The 21,188-nt window shown below is 34.3% G+C and overlaps 1 protein-coding gene across 1 annotated transcript; it reads right to left on the bottom strand.

The window, feature by feature from the left end:
* Positions 1-9,626: 9,626 nt before the first annotated feature.
* On the bottom strand, positions 9,627-20,570 carry LOC128558643 (uncharacterized). Its single transcript, XM_053548608.1, has 3 exons — positions 20,470-20,570; positions 17,664-17,937; positions 9,627-16,097 (listed from the first exon to the last, which is right to left on the bottom strand). Exons 1-3 carry the CDS (start codon positions 20,485-20,487, stop codon positions 15,922-15,924), a joined length of 468 nt encoding a protein of 155 aa, XP_053404583.1. The 5' UTR covers positions 20,488-20,570; the 3' UTR covers positions 9,627-15,921.
* Between the last annotated feature and the right edge of the window lie 618 nt (positions 20,571-21,188).

Below are 21,188 nucleotides of genomic sequence, written 5' to 3' on the forward strand. Positions count from 1 at the left end.
CTGGATTTTTTTTTTAATTTTTAAAAAACTGTAAACAGAGGACTTGCCTACAACAAGATGATTTGTTTCATATTATATTTGAGTTTAAAACCATTTTAATAGTAGTATTTCAATCATCGCTAGAGATCATCTTTGACAAAGTAATTTACAACTTTCTCATATGGAGTGGAGCTGGAGGATAAATTGTTTGAGGTGCATTGCAGAGTCTTTTCAGAGGATCAAACTTGCTATCTCTTAATTTAGAGCAATTTTATTTGTGTAGATCTACATAGTACCAAACTGGAAAAATCTGCTGTAACACACTTTAGTTGGAAATGATGATTCTTCTGCAGCCTGTTACTTACTGGTAGGCTGGCACATAGCAAGGCTTGAATACCAGGTTGTTATTGTATACTTGGCACCACTCTGTAAAAAATACCAAATATATCAATGCTTTTAGATAAGGTGGGGGTCTTTCTGGCCAAGTGGTCAGCGCTTATTAGTCCCCTACTGGTTGAAAACCAGTTTCGGGGACTATAGGAATGCACTTTTCCGTCATTCCGTCTGTCCGTCCGTCTGTCCGTCCGTCCGTCCGCAATTTCGTGTCCGGTCCATAACTCTGTCATCCATAAAGGGATTTTAATATTACTTGGTACAAATGTTCCCCATGATGAGACGACGTGTCATGCGCAAAACCCGGACCCCTAGCTCAAAGGTCAAGGTCACAATTGGAGGTCAAAGGTCAACAGGGCTTTTTTCCTGTCCGGTCCACAACTCTCCCATCCTTGAAGGGATTTTAGTATTACTTGGCACAAATGTTCCCCATGATGAGATGATGTGTCATGCGCAAATCCCGGACCCCTAGCTCAAAGGTCAAGGTCACAATTGGAGGTCAAAGGTCAACAGGGCTTTTTTCCTGTCCGGTCCATAACTCTCCCATCCATGAAGAGATTTTAATATTACTTGGCACAAATGTTCCCCATGAGGAGACGACGTGTCATGCGCAAAACCTGGACCCCTAGCTTAAAGGTCAAGGTCACAATTGGAGGTCAAAGGTCAACAAGGCTTTTTTCCTGTCCGGTCCATAACTCTCCCATCTATGAAGGGATTTTAATATTACTTGGCACAAATGTACCTCATAATAAGACGATGTGTCTTGCACAACTTTCAAACCCCTAGCTCAAAGGTCAAGGTCACACTTAGCAGTCAAATGTTAACATAGCATGAACAGGGTCTGTTTCGTGTCCGGTCCATAACTCTGACATTCATTAAGGAATTTTAATATCACTTAGCACAAGTGTTCCCCATGATGAGACGACGTGTCATGCACAAATCCCAGACCCCTAGCTCAAAGGTCAAGGTCACAATTGGGGGTCAAAGGTCAACTGAGTTTTTTTCCTGTCCCAGCCATAACTCTGCCATCCATGAAGGGATTTTAATATTACTTGGCACAAATGTTCCCCATGATGAGACAACATGTCATGCGCAAAGCCCAGACCCTTGGCTCAAAGGTCAAGGTCACAATTGGAGGTCAAAGGTCAATAAGGTTTTTTCCCTGTCCGATCCAGTACTCTGTCATCCATCAAGGGATTACAATATTACTTGGCATAAATGATTCCCATGATGAGACGACGTGTCATGCGCAACACCCAGTACCCTAGCTTAAAGGTCAAGGTCACACTTTGAGATCAAAGGTCAAGAGGATTTTTTTCCTGTCCGGTCTATAACTTTGTCATGCAAAGCAGGATTTAGATATCAGTTGGCACAAATATTCCCCTGGATGAGACAACATGTCATGCGCAAGAACCAGGTCCCTAGGTCTAAGGTCAAGGTCATATTTAGAGGTCAAAGGTCAAATTCAAGAATTACTTTGTACGGAACATTTCTTCTTCATGCATGGAGGGATTTTGATGTAACTTGGATCAAATGTTCACCACCATGAGGCACCCTTGTTTTTAGAATTACGTCCCTTTGTTGTTACTATAAATAGATTTTATTGTAACTTTTTTATTACTGGCGGTAGAGAAAAATCGAGACCACTTTTCTGTGGTACAGCATGCATGTTACATCCAATTTTTAGGTGTATTTTGACCTATCTCTACCTGGTAAAGAGTTTCTTGTGGACTTATATTATATAGATTTTTTTTTTTTTTTTTTTTTTTTTTTAAAGATTAATTTCCCTTTGTTGTTACTATAAATAACTTACATGATAACATTTTTATAATCAGCCAAAAAAATTCAATATGAAAACAACTGTAGGTTTTTATATATATAAATTTTAATCCAAGTGTTTTGTTATAACATATTGTATATATAGTACAATATTGTTTATACATCATTGACAGATATCAGTTCATTATGTTATACTGCAGTAGAGAAAATTAGGTGCCTTCCAGTAGGGGACTTTGTATTGCATGGCAATACTTCATTCACTTGTTACTTTCACCTCTTTGCTGAAAATCCCACTCATGTAGAATTCATTTATGTGAAGAAAGTACTCTAATGGCATGTACAAACGCCATGATTACCATGGTGATGGCAGGTGCTTTGAAATAAATTATGTTGAGAGAGTTCTTGGGATCTTCCTTCACCTTTAAAGCCGTAAGGTTACCATGTCAGGTAATTCATGTTGGTGTGCATTATACACAAGACATATTAAAAGATGCACACCTAGTAGATTGATTTCACATCAGTTGCTTCCATTGTCCAAAGGTATACAAAGTTATTTAACATTGTCCTGTTCAATACTGCAATTTATTCTGTACCTATCATTATACCCCCACCAAACATGTTTGAGGGGGGTATATAGGAGTCAGTTTTGTCGCGTTTGTCGCGTCCCGTCCCGTCCCGTCGCGTCCCGAAATCTATTATCTCAGTTATTACCAAATGGATTTGATTCAAACTTAAAATACATGTTCCATTTTATCACCCACATCATGTGACACAAGGTGCATAACTCTTGACACCAAGTTTTCATGAATTATGTCCCCTTTTACTTAGAATTTAAGGTTAATTTTGTTGTATTTTCACTATATCTCAGTTATTACTAAATGGATTTGATTCAAACTTAAAATAGATGTTCCACCTCATCACCCACATCATGTGACGTAAGGTGCATAACTCTGACACAATTTTTTTTATGAATTATGCCCCTTTTTACTTAGAATTTAAGGTTGATTTTGATGTATTTTCACTTTATCTCAGTTACTACTGAATGGATTTGATTCAAACTTAAAATAGATGTTCCACCTCATCACCCACATCATGTGCCCACATCATGTGACACAAGGTGCATAACTCTGACACCAAGCTTTCATGAATTATGTCCCCTTTTACTTAGAATTTAAGGCTAATTTTGTTGTATTTTCACTATATCTCAGTTATTACTAAATGGATTTGATTCAAACTTAAAATAGTTGTTCCACCTCATCACCCAGATGATGTGACATAAGGTGCTTAACTCTGAAATAAATTTTTTATGAATTATGTCCCCTTTTACTTTAAATTTAAGGTTGATTTTGATGTATTTTCACTATATCTCAATTATTACAAAATGGATTTGATTCAAACTTAAAATAGATGTTCCACCTCATCACCCACATCATGTGACACAAGGTGCATAACTCTGACACCAATTTTGCATGAATTATGCCCCTTTTTACTTAGAATTTAAGGTTAATTTTGATGTATTTTCACTATATCTCAATTACTACTGAATGGATTTGATTCAGACTTAAAATAGATGTTCCACCTCATCACCCACATCATGTGACACAAGGTGCATAACTCTGACACTATTTTTCTTGAATTGTGTCCCCTTTTACCTAGAATTTAATGTTAATTTTGATGTATTTTCACTATATCTCATTCTGATTGGCTTAGAGCCAAAGGGAAGTAACCTTTTTTAACCTTTGTACTGAGTTTCTTCCCCTTAAATTCCAGGAATTAGTCTATTTTTAGAAATCCTATTTTTAGATTTTCAATCTTTTTTATTATAAGTCCTATGTAAAAAGTAAAAACATTTTTCCGTGGTAACATGGGTCGGTAAGACACTTCTTTGTATTCACTTTTAGTGTATCTCTAATATTAGAGATTTAATATATTTACTAGTATTACTATACTAGTATTATACTAGTATTACTTATATGTGGAAGCCCAGGATGAAGTACTCCAAAGTATTTTTAAGATTCCTTATGGTTGCCATTCTTCTGTGACAAGACCGTATGGTGGGGGTATGAGTCACTCCTGTGACAGTTCTAGTTTTACTTCCAGTTAGCAATTTACATTATTTACTATCTGACCACCCATTCTATTAGGTTATTTAACATTTCTATACAATAGGGCAATATAATTAGGCGTAAAAAAAAAAATTGTTTCCAGTATCCCGACCTACCCTAAATTTTTGGCCCGACCCTAAATGTTTTTATGGCCTTGGAGAATATTTTTTTCAACTTTTTAACAAAAAGATGCAAAACTGCACTTTTTATGCTTTAAACATGGCCAGTGATGTTAGAAATCAACTTACTGATGCTCTAAAGGCATAACCCCCTTATCTGTAATCATTTTTTGACAAAAAAATAATTTCCGAAAAGTCTCCCTTAATAAAAAAAAAAAAACAAAAACAAAAATTTCCGACCTACCTACCCTAATTTTTTTGAGCATGTTACCGGAAACAAAGAATTATTTTTTTAAGGCCTTACATGGACGTGTACCAATTCTAGAAATAGGGAACGAGCGGCTATGCAGAGAACAATGTTAAATAATCTTATGCTCCCAAAGTGGGAATATATATAGTTCCCGCTTCATCCCTCAGTCCAGCAATTCTTGGCCACAGTATTTCTCAGCAACCATTAGCTGGAATTCAGCAAAACTTCATAGGAAGCTTTACTCTGAAGAGGAGATGCTCATATTATTTTCCTGTTTCATTTGTACGATTTTTCACTGAATTACTGCCCTTTTATAATACTGTAGTACATCTACTGTAGTACATCTCGTGTCTGGAGTATTCCTCAGCAACCAACAGCTGAAATTTATCGAGACCTCATAGGAAACTTCATTCTTAAGAGTAGATGTGCATACTATCTTCATGTTTATAGGCTATATACCAATACCAGAAATTGTTCTTTGTTCCATAGAAAATTCATCTACTTGGGATCATTGTGATACAGTTTCTAGATTTTCACTCCATCGTAGACCTATTTTCAACAAGATATCCATACATTTGCTTCAAGAAAATGAAAAGAAAACAGGGTTTTTTATAGTATGCAGTGACATGCAAGTCAACTGAAGTCACATACCCTTGTATTACCACATTTATTTTTGACCAAATTACTGCTATACAACCTTGGTTGAATGATTGTTTATTACTAAACAACCACTTCTCTTCCAGGGTATTCCTCAGTAACCACTTGCTGGAATTCAGCAAAACTTCATGGGAAGCTTAACTCCCAACAGAAGATGCTGACTTCTTCACTGAGTTACTGCCCTTTGATTACACTATAGCACCTGGCTTGTCGAATGTATTTCTTGGCAATCACTTGCTTGAATTCAGCGAAAATTCATATGATGCTTTATTCTCAAGAGGAGATGTATATATTTTCTTCATATTCCAGTCGAATGATTTTTAGCTTGGCTATTTAAAGAATAGGTAGAGCTATTGGACTCACCCATGCGTCAGTATCGGCATTCCGAATTGGTTGTTTTTCTATGCAAGCTGGTATCTCAGCAACCACTGTCTTGTGGGAATGGATTGAAACTTCACACACTAAGTCTTATTTACTGTGATAAATTGACTTACATTGCACAGGTTCCATAACTCTATTTGCTTTTTTACAAAATTATGCCCCTTTTCCGACTGTAGAAATTTTTTGTTAAGGTTTTTAATTGAAGCTGGTATCTCAGTACCCACTAATGGGAATGGATAGAAAATTCACACTTGTTCACTGTGATAATCTGACATGCAGTGCACAGGTTCCATAACTCTACTTTGCATTTTTACAAAATTATGCCCCTTTTTCGACTTGGCTGGTTTAGGTTAAGTTTTTGTATGTAAGCTCGTATCTCAGTACACACTAATGGGAATGGATTGAAACTTCACACACTTGTTCACTGTGATGATCTGACATGCAGTGCAAAGGTTCCATAACACTAGTTTGCATATTTACAAAATTATGCCCCTTTTTTCGACTTAGAAGTTTTTGGTTAAGTTTTTGTATGTAAGCTGGTATCTCAGTACCCGCTTAAATGGGAATGGATTGAAACTTCTCACAATTGTTCATTGTCATGATCGGACATGCGGCGCATAGGTTCCATAACTCTACTTTGCATTTTTACAGAATTATGCCCCTTTTTTGACTTGGCTGTTTTGGGTTAAATTTTTGTAGTTAAGCTGGTATCTCAGTACCTTCTTATGGGAAAAGATTGAAACTTCACACACTTGTCATTAGCCAATATGCATTGTACAGGTTCCATAACCGTTTTACAAAATTATGCCCCCTTTTTTGAATTTTATATTCATTCAATTGACAAGGCTGTTGAATAGTTGAGCATTGCTGTCCTCTGACAGCTCTTGGTTATTGAGTGATTGCCCTTTGATTATTCAACATTAGTAAACTATAGTGCCATCCTTATCTGGAGTATTCCTTGACAACCCTTGGCTGATATTCAACCAAACTTCATAGGAAACTTCACTCTCAAGAGGAGATGTGCAGATCTTGTGCATGCTTTTTCTCATCAACTATTGCTAGATTTCTAAGAAACTTTTTTGGAAGCTTAACCACTGAGACAAGGTATGTGCCCAGTCGATGAATTCCACTTTCTTGCTTGTGATATGCAATATTTATATTTCAGGGAGTATCCATCAGTTTTACTACTTTTTTTGTTTTTATCAGTAAGTAGGGAAAACAAGCAAATGGACATAATTCCATCTTTAAATGCATGCAGAACATTGTTTTAAGCATTTATTGATGTTGATATTCATGTAGATACTCTATCGGTCAACACCTATTTTTATACGCCCAAAGGGACGTATTATGTTATGGTCCCAGAGTCCGTCTGTCCGTTAACAATTTCGTGTCCGCTCTGTAACTCTTATACCCCTTGAAGGATTTCAAAGAAACTTGACACAAATGTTCACCTCACTACGACGACGTGCAGAGCGCATGTTTTGGATGTCTCATTTCAAAGTCAAGGTCACACTTAGGGGTCAAAGGTCATATGAGTGTGTTTTGTGTCCGCTCTGTAACTCTTTAACTGCTTGAAGGATTTCAAAGAAACTTAGCACAAATGTTCACCACACTGAGACGACATGCAGAGCACTTATTTCGGATGACTAGCTTCAAGGTCAAGGTCACACTTAGGAGTGACAGGTCATATATGACTGCTGTGTCCACTCTGTAACACTTGGAACTGCTTGAAGGATTTCAAAGAAACTTGGCACAAATGTTCACCACGCTGAGGCTACATGCAGAGCGCATGTTTTGGATGACTTGCTTCAAGGTCAAGGTCACGCTTAGGGATCAAAGGTCATATATGACTTTGCTTTGTGTATATTGCTATGCATTGCAGTGCTCTTGTTTTTATTTGGCAGATCCCTTTTTGTTCTCTTACAATAATTATTTTTTAATTACTTCCCTTTTTTGTTACTATAAATAGCTTATTTTGAAACGTTTTTATTATTGGCAGTAGGGAAAAACCGAGACTACTTTACTGTGGTACAACATGGATGGTACATCCAATTTTTAGATGTATTTTGACATAACTTTACCAGGTAAGAATTTTTTTGTGGACTTTGAATTTTTTTTTTTTTAATTTCTTCTTTTTCTTGTTCCTGTCCTTTGGGTTTCAACAGTCAAGTTCTTTAAATTTTGCTCCCATCCTCAAATACAGAAATATATTGCATGGTTACATAGTACAAATGGAAGTGAAAAATGGGAAGGTTATTAGCTTTGAATTGAGAAATATGCATAACTTTTGCAGCAGGAATAATGCACGACTCTAGGAGCACAATATTATTTCGCTAAAGAATGAGTATACATTTCTCTATACAAAGCTAATGATCTTTTCATTACATATGAATTTGTTCAATAGCCAGAATTAAATTGACAATTCTGACGTCAATAATATTTTTTTTAATGCAACAGCATACATTAAAATGATGCAATGAATCCAATACGAAATTCAGATATCAATATGGTTCCGTTGTAACTTAGCAGAAAGCAAAAATGAGTATGTAATAATGTACAACACTTTAAGCTATAGGCATGTCAAATTGATATTCAACAAAAACAAGAGGACCATGATGGTCCTGAATCGCTCACCTGTTCCCACATGACCCAGTTTTGAGTATGATGTCATTTTTTCTATTATTTGACATAGTGACCTAGTTTTTGAGCTCATGTGACCCAGTTTTGAACTTGACCTAGATATCATCAAGATAAAAATTCTGACCAATTTTCATGAAGATCCATTGAAAAATATGGCCTCTAGAGAGGTCACAAAGTTTTTCTATTATCTGACCTATTGACCTAGTTTTTGAAGGTACGTGACCCAGTTTGAACTTGACTTAGATATCATCAAGGTGAACATTCTCACTAATTTTCATGAAGATCTCATGAAAAATATGGCCTCTAGAGAGGTCACAAGGTTTTTCTATTTTTATACCTACTGGCCTAGTTTTTGATTGCATGTGACCCTGTTTCGAATTTGACTTAGATATCATCAAGGTGAACATTCAGACCAATTTTCATGAAGATCCATTGAAAAATATGGCCTCTAGAAAGGTCAAAAGGTTTTTCTAATTTTTAGACTTACTGACCTAGTTTTTGACCGCAGTTGACCCAGTTTCAAAATTGATCTAGATATCATCAAGATGAACATTCAGACCAACTTTCATACAGATCCCATGAAAAATATTGCCTCTAGAGGTCACAAGGTTTTTTTATTATTTGACCTACTGACCTATTTTTTGAAGGCACATGACTCAGTTTTGAACTTGACCTAGATATCATCAAGATGAACATTCTGACCAATTTTCATGAAGATCAATTCAAAAGTATGGCCTCTAGAGAGGTCACAAGGTTTTTCTATTTTTAGACCTACTGACCTAGTTTTTGAACGCAGTTGACCCAGTTTCGAACTTCACCTAGATATCATCAAGATGAACATTCAGATCAACTTTCATACAGATCCCATGAAAAATATGGCCTCTAGAGAGGTCACAAGGTTTTTTCATTATTTGACCTACTGACCTAGTTTTTTAAGGTACGTGGCCCAGTTTCAAACTTGACCTAGATATCATCAAGGTGAACATTCAGACCAATTTTCATGAAGATCCATTGAAACATATGGCCTCTAGACAGGTCAAAAGGTTTTTGTATTTTTAGACCTACTGACCTAGTTCTTGATCGCACATGACCCAGTTTCGAACCTGACCTAGATATCATCAAGATAAACATTCTGACCAACTTTCATAAAGATCCCATGAAAAATGTAACCTCTAGAGTGGTCACAAGCAAAAGTTTACGCACGGACGGACGACAGACGCTGCGCGATCACAAAAGCTCACCTTGTCACTTTGTGACAGGTGAGCTAAAAAACATTGCAACAAAATGGAAAGGGAGTTGAAATAACAAATAACACGTAAAAAGTATATTTCACATTTATTCAAGCATTTTCATGTAACTTTTTGATATTTTGATGAATGACATCAGAATACAAGATAGCACGTTATATACATGTTTCACAAGCCCGTATTGAAATTCTCTGTTCAGCAATGTAAATGTGTTATTTTCAAGTAAATATATCCTTGAGGAGCCAAGAAAATTGGCTGACTCTCTTAAGGAGTTTAAAGTTAACCCTGTTTAAATTGTGAAAAAATCAAAATTTAAAACATTAAAATCAACAGAAATTATAAATGGACAACTTATAAATTAATATTCTTTCCTTTCATGATTGAATTTTCTGTGTATAAGTACTGTAAAGGTAGAAATTTTGTGAGGGGTAAATTTTCCTTGACAATTATACTTTCTTCATTATTTTTCTAAAATTACTCCTTGCAAAAACTCTGATTTATAGGGAAACTTAACAGCTTTTGTGAAGATTTAAACTTGGCGTTATTAGACTGCTTTTTACCAGTACCGGTAATTTAAAGAACTTTTTTCTTGCGAAAATATCTAACAATACTCTTACCGGTATTTAATATTTGGTTTTTGAAGAAATTAATGAAAGATACTATATTTCTGAAATACATACAGATAAAAGAAGAAATGTAAAAAGATGTGTTTAAAAAAAAATCAAAAATGAAAGACATGACTTTTGGAACACTCACGATACACACTCCCTTACTACAGTGTACAAAATTTGATTTACAAGTAGAAACTTTATTAAGACAAACCTTTAAAGAAGTCTGCCTTTCAATCCAACCAAAGCTGCTATCTACTCGGTATCTGATTGTACTTTTTTTCAGTGAATTTTGTATATATGTTTATAAACATAACTATATCCCTAGCAATAGTCAATTCAAACAATAAAGTATCTGATACATAGTCAAAATGATTCAGTAGTAGTCAATAATGCAAATAAAAGATATTATGTTTCCCGGTCAAACTTACACCAAGGTCAAACTTACATCTAGGTCAAACTTAACTCAGATGAAAGTGTTCTTCTAACATAACAATAGGTTCTCAAATAAAGTAAACTTCTGTTATGAGCCATACACATGATAGGTCTCATACTGAAATCTAAGTTAAATGCCAGACATGTGTGGCCGGTATCATACCAAAATCTTGGTGAATATTTCTGTAAGGTGCTAGACTCGTGTGACAGGTCTCGTACCAAAATCTTAGTGAATATGTATAGTTCCGGACATATGATGGGTATCATATGTCTGAACTGAACTAACTACACATATATAACTGCAGTTCATTTAAAGTTTGTAGAATAGAATTTGCTAGGGTATTCTTACTCAATCTGGTCCTGCTTACAAAAATAAACGTATTCTATGCAAGGATATTTAAATTTGCAAAAAAAACTAATCAACTTAAATAAGTTTTTTTAAACTTGTATAATATTTTTATATCTAAAAGGAGATTTTATCTATCTATATAGTTTCGTAGGTTAAAATATGAAAGGCCACTCTTGAAACCCATTTAACAATCTAATCTTGAAAAATCTCAAAACTTGAGTATGTTTGTGATAAGCAAGCCCTAAATTTCATAAGCTTCTGTCTAATGAAGTTTGAAATAAAACAATGAATATAGAAAGGGTAAATTTCAAATGACCTTTACTTTGTGATTTGACCGTCAATGGCCACATATTCACATTCTTTAGAATTTATACATGTATCGGCGTTAATGCTATTTAAGAACTTTACTAGAATGTTACTGAACAACAGATCCATCGCAAACACAACCACGGCCTCTAGTCCACAGTGGACTTTAGTTACAATGGTTTTTTTTAATGAGATGAAACTTAAAATTTCCTAGCAGTCATTCAAGAACATGTATTTACAACAAAAATTCAGCATCATACACTAAACAGCATAACAAATTTAACAATATTAAAACATACATTTACAATTTTTCTACATATCTATAGGATTGGATTAAAATATATAAATTTACATTATTAAATGTTTTATGGCTGTACATTTCATACTTTCAACATGCATTCATTTATATACTAGATAGCTTAACCTTTCTAGACCTATATGGCACTGGCTTTGTATCAAATGGGTTTTTAACACCATTTTTTTACAGTATTTCAGAAAGTTTACAAGTATTCCTGGATTCTTTACCAGTACTAACTTGTTGTCCAAAAAGAACAGACAACTGCCACATGTGAGTCACTGGTGGAGGACCTGACAGCAGATTTATTTCCTGTCAAATTGTGGAAACCAGTCACCTTGCACAGGGATCAGACTCACTTCTGTTAGACTGGAAGTCTTGAGCTCTTAATTAGCACTGGTTTTGAAGGTTGTAAAACTTGAGTTTGGAGACCAGTCTCATAATGCAAACTTTTGATTGGTCAATTTCAAAATTATCTCAGGAACAACCAGTCAGATGCTAGTTTCGAGATTGGTCTACTAACAAGTTTTAGAAACTTTAAACAACAACAAAAAGCAAATTTTAATAATTGATTTCACACAGGCTTTGCTACCTTCTACACAATAATTTTCATGATTTTTCATATCAACGAACCAAAACAATTTCAAGATAAAAGTATGAAATGTAAAACCACTAAAGCAATCACAGATTTTGTAACAAATTATAAAAAAGTAAAATAACAAATATTGACATTTTTTCTAAATAAAGAATTATATATACACTGAAATTTGATTTCATTACATCAAACACACTAAATATAATACTACCGCTTTCAACAGAATAACATTCAACCACTGAAGCAAACCTGAGGTTTTTGTTTATCTGCAGGTTTACAAGTGAGTGACTGTTGTTTCCGAGTGGGATATTTTCAAATAAATGGAAATAATAAAGGAGGACACCATTTTAAGTCTGTGTATTATGTTAAGGCACTACACAAAAATTTGCATTACATTAAATAAAACTGATCTACTATTTTGGTGGTAATGAGAAAAATATAATATTCTTAGACTCAGTAATATTCCATATAACACTTGCTGTTTAAACTATACAAGTTTTACACTTTACTTTTGATCTTATTTTAACAATATGCATAAGATATGATAAAACAAAAAGTTCAGTTTTAGTAAATATTTGTTTACCCAGCCCAAACTGTAATGCTGATAAAAAAAACTTTCATTTTGGTTTTGAAAACACTCACTCACCTGTATACCTACTTTATACTGACCATGTGTATTTATACCTTTGCAGCCCCCTATGAATACAAATATTCTAAATACAAAAGTAGGGGTCAAAGCTTTTTTTAAAATTGAAGCTAGCAAATAATAATCATAAACTAAAACATGCTTAAAATTTGGTGAATTCTTGATCAAAGAAGTATTTCATTTCAAGGCAATACCATGCACTCTTAGGCTAAAAGTGTTTCAGTTTAACTGAATACTGGGTAAGGCGGGTGTTTTTCATCAATCGTGTGAAAACCATGCCCGTTAATGAGGGTTAGGTCTAATAAATCTTTCTAACTGCATGTGTTAGACACATCAATCAAAAAAAAACTTTTTTCTTAAAATATACAACCAGCTGTCAACCATTCTAGTTTATTTACAAAATATAAGATACTATTATATACAGCCAAGTAATTACTTCTGTAACATATACACAACTAAGTATATATGTATAATTATGCACCTGTTAATAAATGTTACGTGAGAATTCTGTGTAACTGTTTTTCATTTTAAGGTACTCACAAATTACTACATAAAAGCTGAAACAAAAATAGGTACTGCCAAGATATAACAATAAGCCAACTTATTCTACTTGTGAAAAAATTGACGAACAATACATCATATTTTTAAATGTTTAATTATATATTTTTTAACAGATTAATTCTTTCATAACAAAATTCATATAACTCAGAAGTAGCATCCTGACTTAAAAATGTGGTAGTCTTATAACCAAGAATATAATATTAGACATTGAACATCATACGTTTTAAACTGTTTAAATTGTAACTGCAGTTAATGCAAAAACATTTTATTTTGCTGGCTGATAAAAATATCTGGCTTAAGTTTCAGTAAAAATTTTAATTTGGTCTATCAAAAAATAGCAATAAATAGCTGTTTTTTCAAACTTAAATTCTACTAAATAAAAAAGATTGTAAACAATTTTGACATACACATGACAGAACAAAAGGATTATGCAAAGGGAAGGACTGCCCTATTTTTCATGTTGGACCTTTTGACTGCTATAACATACAATATATTAAACTCAATGTTATTTTTTTTAAATAGCACTTTATATCTGTAACAAAAATTTACTCAAATTCATGGTAAAATGAGATTAAAAATACTTATTGCATAAAATATAAGCTACCATCTGTTTTTGCCTATAAGGCACACTCACTTGACGCATCGTGACTTTGCACTGGCGATCTAGATGGTTAACACTAACCCTTGTATTAAGATGCGGCCATATTTTCATGATGATGATATCATAAAAGGAAATGTAGAAATGCTTTTTTTTCTTGAACGTTTTACATTTCATCAGAAATATGACCCTAAAAAGTGTGCGATGTCTCCTAAAAATGCATCTTATAGGCTAACATAGATGGTATTTACAAAGACCTCTATATAATGGCTCACATTTGCTGGTGTCATTAGTTCCATATGAAATCTTTCTTGTTAACCTTTACCCTGCTAAATTTCTAAAATAGACAGGTCAATCACTCAATTTGGGCAGATCCACTTTTTGTTTCAAGGGATGTTCGCTGAAAATTTACTAACTAAATAGCAAACAGTGCAGACCATGATCAGCTTGCACAGATGTGCAGGCTGATCTTGGTCTGCACTGACCGCAAAGGCAAAACCACTTGCAGCCAGCAGGCTAAAGGTTAATAAGCAATATGGCAAAATCATTTACTTCTGGCATAAAACTTTGGTGGTTTTGGCTAATTTAGCTGTACGTGGGGATATGAACTCGTGGATTTCAAATCGCAATCTTACTTGTGAGGATTAAACTTCTAGATTTATGCTACTGGAAAATCTTCAAAAATTAGTCCGCCACAGGTAATAAAGATTTCACAGTAATCTGAGCCAACTTATTCTTAAATTGTGCTAACTTTTCTTTAACGTGAAAAAAAATGCACCTTAAACATGTCACCATAAACATGTATTTCAAATACCACTATACATTACTATTTACAGCTTAACAAGCAAACACAATACTTGGATAATTCATGACAATGTTTGACAGGTTTTTTATAGAATCAACATTATTTTGTGTTGTCACTCCACAATGACCTATCTTATAAAATGCTGTTTACTTCTCAAAACTGAAGTTTAGAGTTATTGCATGTCAAGTGATTTTATATAATTCTGAATCTTCTTTGTGATAAAAAAATCACACGCAAATGAACATATCATGCACAAAAAACTTTTTTTTTTATATCGGCAGACAGAGTAAGAAGTCAAATGGTTCTTTTGGTACGGAAAGAGCATCTGAATACACGTAGAAACAATAATCAGACAATTATACTATCAAGAAATTTACCAAATGCTATAATTATTTTGTACTCCTCATAGAAAATCATACCAGTTAAAGGCGTACGCTAGAATTCCTTGTATATGAGATGGACGAAAATTTTCCCAATAACAGAATTTCTTTAAACTTTGGTTATTGAAGGACAATCATCTAAGAAACAAAAAAATGCAATAAAAATCATAGGTCACCGTATTCGAAAAAGAGTTATCTGCCCTTGAAAACGTCATTTTTGGGGGAAATGCCGTTTTCAAGGGCAGATAACTCTTTTTCGATACCGGTGACCTATGATTTTTATTGCATTTTTTTTGTTTCTTAGATGAGTGTCCTTCAATATCCAAAGTTTGAAGAAATTCTGTTATTGGGAAAATTTTCGCACCAAATTCTAGCATACGTCCTTAAGGATTTCCCTGCTACATACAGAAATATTGCTAAAATTTCAGTTTGCTAAAATATCTGGGTTTTTTTTTAACATTTTATGTATCCACTAACTTTTCACATAATCTTCATTTATGTTAAGATTTTATTGCAATAACTCTAGAATATTTAAATGTTACCATAGCAACAAATTAACAGCAAACATGAACATAATAATTCTTAATACATAAAAATTTACTCACAAAAGGCATTGAGATTAACATATGACCTTAACCTTTGCCAACATGATACACCTCTTGGTGCAACAGAAACAATGTGACCTTGAAATGTTCACCTCTCTTTTTCAAAAGAAACAAAATTCTTCAAAGTTCGGATGAAGACTTTATGTTAACAATATTAATATGGCATTCAACAGTTAACAAAAAATCAACTATCTCCGTTGTTGTAGAAAATGAATCATTAATAACGAAAAGATCATGGTAACAGAGTACTGAAGACCAGAAGTACCACTGTTGTCATCGGAAACATGTTGTTTGTGAGGCGGTGCACGTGTTCTAGGTGTGTCACCAAGACTGCCACCCTGCTGCTCAATATCATATTGTTCTCCTGGAAAACAAAGAAATCAAAAGATAGATAAAATGGTTAATAACTTCTAACATTCTACTAGAAAAATTTCCACCTAAATTTACTATTCAAGTACATATTACATATTTGTAGCTCAGCAAATTACCAATTACAATACATCCTGTCATACCAAACACATCGCATCATACAGCAGTGCATATTGTATCATAGTTTTACAACAGTGCATATTATATCGTAGTTTTACAGCAGTGCATATTGTATCATAGTTTTACAGCAGTGCATATTGTATCGTGGTTTTACAGCAGTGCATATTATATCGTAGTTTTACAGCAGTGCATATTGTATCGTGGTTTTACAGCAGTGCATATTATATCGTAGTTTTACAGCAGTGCATATTGTATCGTGGTTTTACAGCAGTGCATATTGTATCGTGGTTTTACAGCAGTGCATATTGTATCATAGTTTTACAGCAGTGCATATTGTATCGTGGTTTTACAGCAGTGCATATTGTATCATGGTTTTACAGCAGTGCATATTGTATCGTGGTTTTACAGCAGTGCATATTGTATCATAGTTTACAGCAGTGCATATTGATCATGGTTTTTACATCAGAAAAATTTCACTTGTTTTAAGCAGTTTAATTGTATGCATAGTTTTACACAGTGCGTATGACATGTTTTACAGCAGTGCATATTATATCGTAGTTTTACAGCAGTGCATATTGTATCGTGGTTTTACAGCAGTGCATATTATATCGTAGTTTTACAGCAGTGCATATTGTATCGTGGTTTTACAGCAGTGCATATTATATCGTAGTTTTACAGCAGTGCATATTGTATCATAGTTTTACAGCAGTGCATATTGTATCGTGGTTTTACAGCAGTGCATATTGTATTGTTTTACAGCAGTGTGTATTGTATCATAGTTTTACAGCAGTGCGTATTGTATCGTAGTTTTACAGCATTGCGTATTGTATCGTAGTTTTACAGCAGTGCATATTGTATCGAAGTTTTACAGCAGTGCATATTGTATCATAGTTTTACAGCAGTGCAAATTGTATAGCGGACATTGTATTATAGTTTACAGCAGTCATTTTACATTCTACTACTTTTTGAACTACCCCCAAAGGGAAACTACTGTTGGTTCTATGTATCTACACATTTGGATCTGTAATTACTCCCCTTACATAGGTTTATATAGTACTGTCCTGTATTTGGTATACTGAATGACATATTCCCTACATACATCTGACCATGTTTCTTACCATTAATGAAACAGTTATCACATGCATCTAGCAAACAGAACATTTTTATATCCTACTTTAATCCTGGAGCATCTAATTTAATGGTAAGGAGCATTCACTTCAAATCATTCACCCCTTATCACTGTAGGGTTTGCATCACATTCTTTCATGACCATACATTTTGGTTTTTGTGGAAGATCAGTGGTTCTACCAAGATGCTAGACAATCAGGTTCATAGGAGTCTAAGAATATTTCCCTCCCGCTATTACTGCTGCATGGAAAAATAGTCTTAAATGTAGGGAAATTATCAAATTCGTAAAACCATAATTATACAGAATTCTTACTGTCTGAATTGTTGGGTATGAGTACAACATCAACATTGTCTCTAGGATTTCCCATGTCAATTGTGGTATCCACACCTTCCTCTGAACCACTGCCGCTACCCGAATGTAAATTGTAGTCTTCATCATCACCTAGCGTTGTTCCTTCTCCAATGTTGATGTTTCTGATAGGCTGTCCATCTCCGCTGTAATCGTATACTGAAAGCTTTGGGTCATCTGAGATCATGTAGTTCTTGGGCCGCAATCTATCATTCTTCTTCATGTGAGATTGTAAAATCTGCATATAAAACAACCAGTTAGACAGTGTGTGTTTGGTATCAACTTTCCAGTATTATCAGCACCATATCCACTTGTGCCTATAAACACAGTAGTACCTAACTTTGAAATGATGCCTCACAGATATATCATGCCAGAGACATATACCCCATCCGGTCATATTATACTGACACCTAATCTTAGAACTATCTTATAAAGTCTATGGTAGGCCAGTGCAGGGGATCAAATCCAGACTTCACAAATATAAATAGCTGAAGACTTTTAAAATACAACACATTTCACTGTTAAAGACTTTTAACCCTTATATCCTGCTAAATTTCTATAATGAACTTGTCCATCTTTCAATTTGGACCATACCATTAGCTGTTAAAAGGTGTGCTTACCAAAACGATACTGACTGAATGGCTACCAGTGCAGTTCTTGATCAGACAGCACGGATTTGCAGGCTGATCATAACCTACACTGTTCGCAAAGACAGAATCAGTGGTGTCCAGCATGATAAGGGTTACAACAAATCATTAAACACACATCACTGTTAAAGACTGTTTACCAGATGGAAGGCTTAAATCATTAAACACATATTTAACTTTAAATCACTGGCCCCTCACTGATTAGGGTTCAAGCCTCAGTGGGGGCGATCAATTCTTCATTTAATAAAGCTTACAGAAGGTGGGTGGTTCTACCCAGGTGCCTGCCCATGATGTAATAATGCACGGAGGGACACCTGGGGCTTTACTCCACCAACAAAGCTGGAATTTAACCACAATATGACCGATAATTGTGTCAGTGTGACCGATAATTGTGTCAGTGTGATGTTAAACCAAACAAATAAAAAATTAAACACATATCAAATAAACAATTAATTTTTTTGCTAATCCTTTTTATTTAGCTCTTTAGAAAATGTAAATTCCCACAATCAATTAAATTTAATGAATTCACACTATGCATAATAAACATGTATTGCCCTATGACTCATACTGTTAGGTACAACTGATCTTTTAATAAATAAATCAAAGAAAGTTGTAATAAATGACATGCACAAGGCTATATTTCCGCTATTAAAATGATCATACACACTATCAAATTCATTGTTTTGTGAAATATTCATTATAAAACAGATCTGAATTTAGTTTCTAAGAACTTCATAACTTTTATCCTGTGGTTTCAGTCTATGTTTATAGCTTTGTATCAAGAAATATGTACCAGTTCTGCTGCTGCAGAGAATATGCAAAAGTTCTACTGCAGAGAATATGCACAAGTTCTACTGCAGATAAAATGCAAAAGTTCTACTGCAGAGCACATGCAAAATTTCTACTGCAGAGAAAATGCAAAAAATCTACTGCAGAACATATGCAAAAGTTCTACTGCAGAGCATATGCAAAAGTTCTACTGAAGAGAATATGCAAAAGTTCTACTGCAGAGAATATGCACAAGTTCTACTGCAGATAAAATGCAAAAGTTCTACTGCAGAGCACATGCAAAATTTCTACTGCAGAGAAAATGCAAAAAATCTACTGCAGAGCATATGCAAAAGTTCTACTACAGAGCATATGCAAAAGTTCTACTGAAGAGAATATGCAAAAGTTCTACTACAGAGAATATGCAAAAGTTCTACTGAAGAGAATATGCAAAAGTTTTACTGCAGAGAAATAATGCAAAAGTTCTGCTGTGGCAATTATGCAAAATTTCTGCTGCATAGAATATGCAAAAGTTCTACTGCAGAGATTATTCACAAGTTTTGCTGTTGCGATTAAGCAAAAGTTCTGCTGCATAGAATATGCACAAGTCAAAAGTTCTGCTGCATAGAATATGCACAAGTCAAAAGTTCTGCTGCATAGAATATGCACAAGTTTACATCAGGGATTATGCACCAGTTCTACAGCAGAGATTATGCAAAGGTTCTACTGCAGAGAATATGCACAAATTTTGCTGTTGCGATTAAGCAAAAGTTCTGCTGCAGAAAATATGCACAAGTCAAAAGTTTCTGCTGCATAGAATATGCACAAGTTTACATCAGCGATTATGCACCAGTTCTACAGCAGAGATTATGCAAAGGTTCTACTGCAGAGAATATGCACAAATTTTGCTGTTGCGATTAAGCAAAAGTTCTGCTGCAGAAAATATGCACAAGTCAAAAGTTCTGCTGCATAGAATATGCACAAGCTTACATCAGCGATTATGCACCAGTTCTACAGCAGAGATTATGCACAAGGTCTGCTGTGGAAGTATCTCCTGATGTAAAGTAATCTTAAATTCTTTCTTGCATTAAGCTTTAGTATATAAATTGTTCTTTGCAAGCATAAATTGAATATGTCCCAGTGATTTTTCATGCAATCAAAATGAAATTTAGTCATAAACTGACGTTTTCATGAAACTAAATTCATGAAAAGTGCAGCTTATGTTATGAATTAGTCATAGTGGCAATATATTGTGAATATTTTCTCACATTAATAACCTAATTTTAATAGTGAATATTTAGACTGTCTAACGAAGCAAAACAATAAATCAAGCCTTAATAGATAAAGATACATACCACATTTACACTGGTCATCTTCTCTTTCAAATTTCTTATATTCTGGTCAAGAACCAAGGACACTTTGACCTCTGGGTTGTTACGTGCTTGACTCAGAATGTCCATGTTACTGCACACGAGTAGCAATATAACAAACCATACAATGTAGGTCACAGGATTAATGCAGGTCATCTACTTTAAAAACCATAACAGTAAAACACAATCATCAGTACAATAGGTCGAGAATGCTCGAGTACCAAATTTCAGTGGTCAATATAGAAATTAGCAAAACACCTTGGGACTACGTAAATTCCATGAGTAAGCTTATGTGCACGAGTCATTGATGCTATGGCATTAAGTGTTTCGCTGTATGCCATTCATGTCAATAAGACACTGAATTTATGTATCTGTGCATCTAGCATTTTCTTGCTTTAAAAGTCTCAGGACTACTCTGTTTTTTTTTTGTTTTTCTTTTTAAAAAAGTGGGGGTTGCTCTTCTTTTGATGTACACTGAATGGGATAATTACTATAATAATACTGTTATACAGTATTAAAGGGAAACATTATTTCCTGAGCACAACTCATTTAACAATTTTCTCTGATCTCCTCAATGCAAATTTGCCTGTTTCAAGATTTCATGTTAATTGCCCATTTCTTAAAGCTCTGATAATTCTGAGTGGAAATTAGTCCAGATCCCAGCCAACATGAGAAATAATGGCAACAACACTGATTAATGGCTG

Source organism: Mercenaria mercenaria, chromosome 7, assembly GCF_021730395.1.
Source record: "Mercenaria mercenaria strain notata chromosome 7, MADL_Memer_1, whole genome shotgun sequence".
NCBI lineage: Eukaryota > Metazoa > Mollusca > Bivalvia > Venerida > Veneridae > Mercenaria > Mercenaria mercenaria.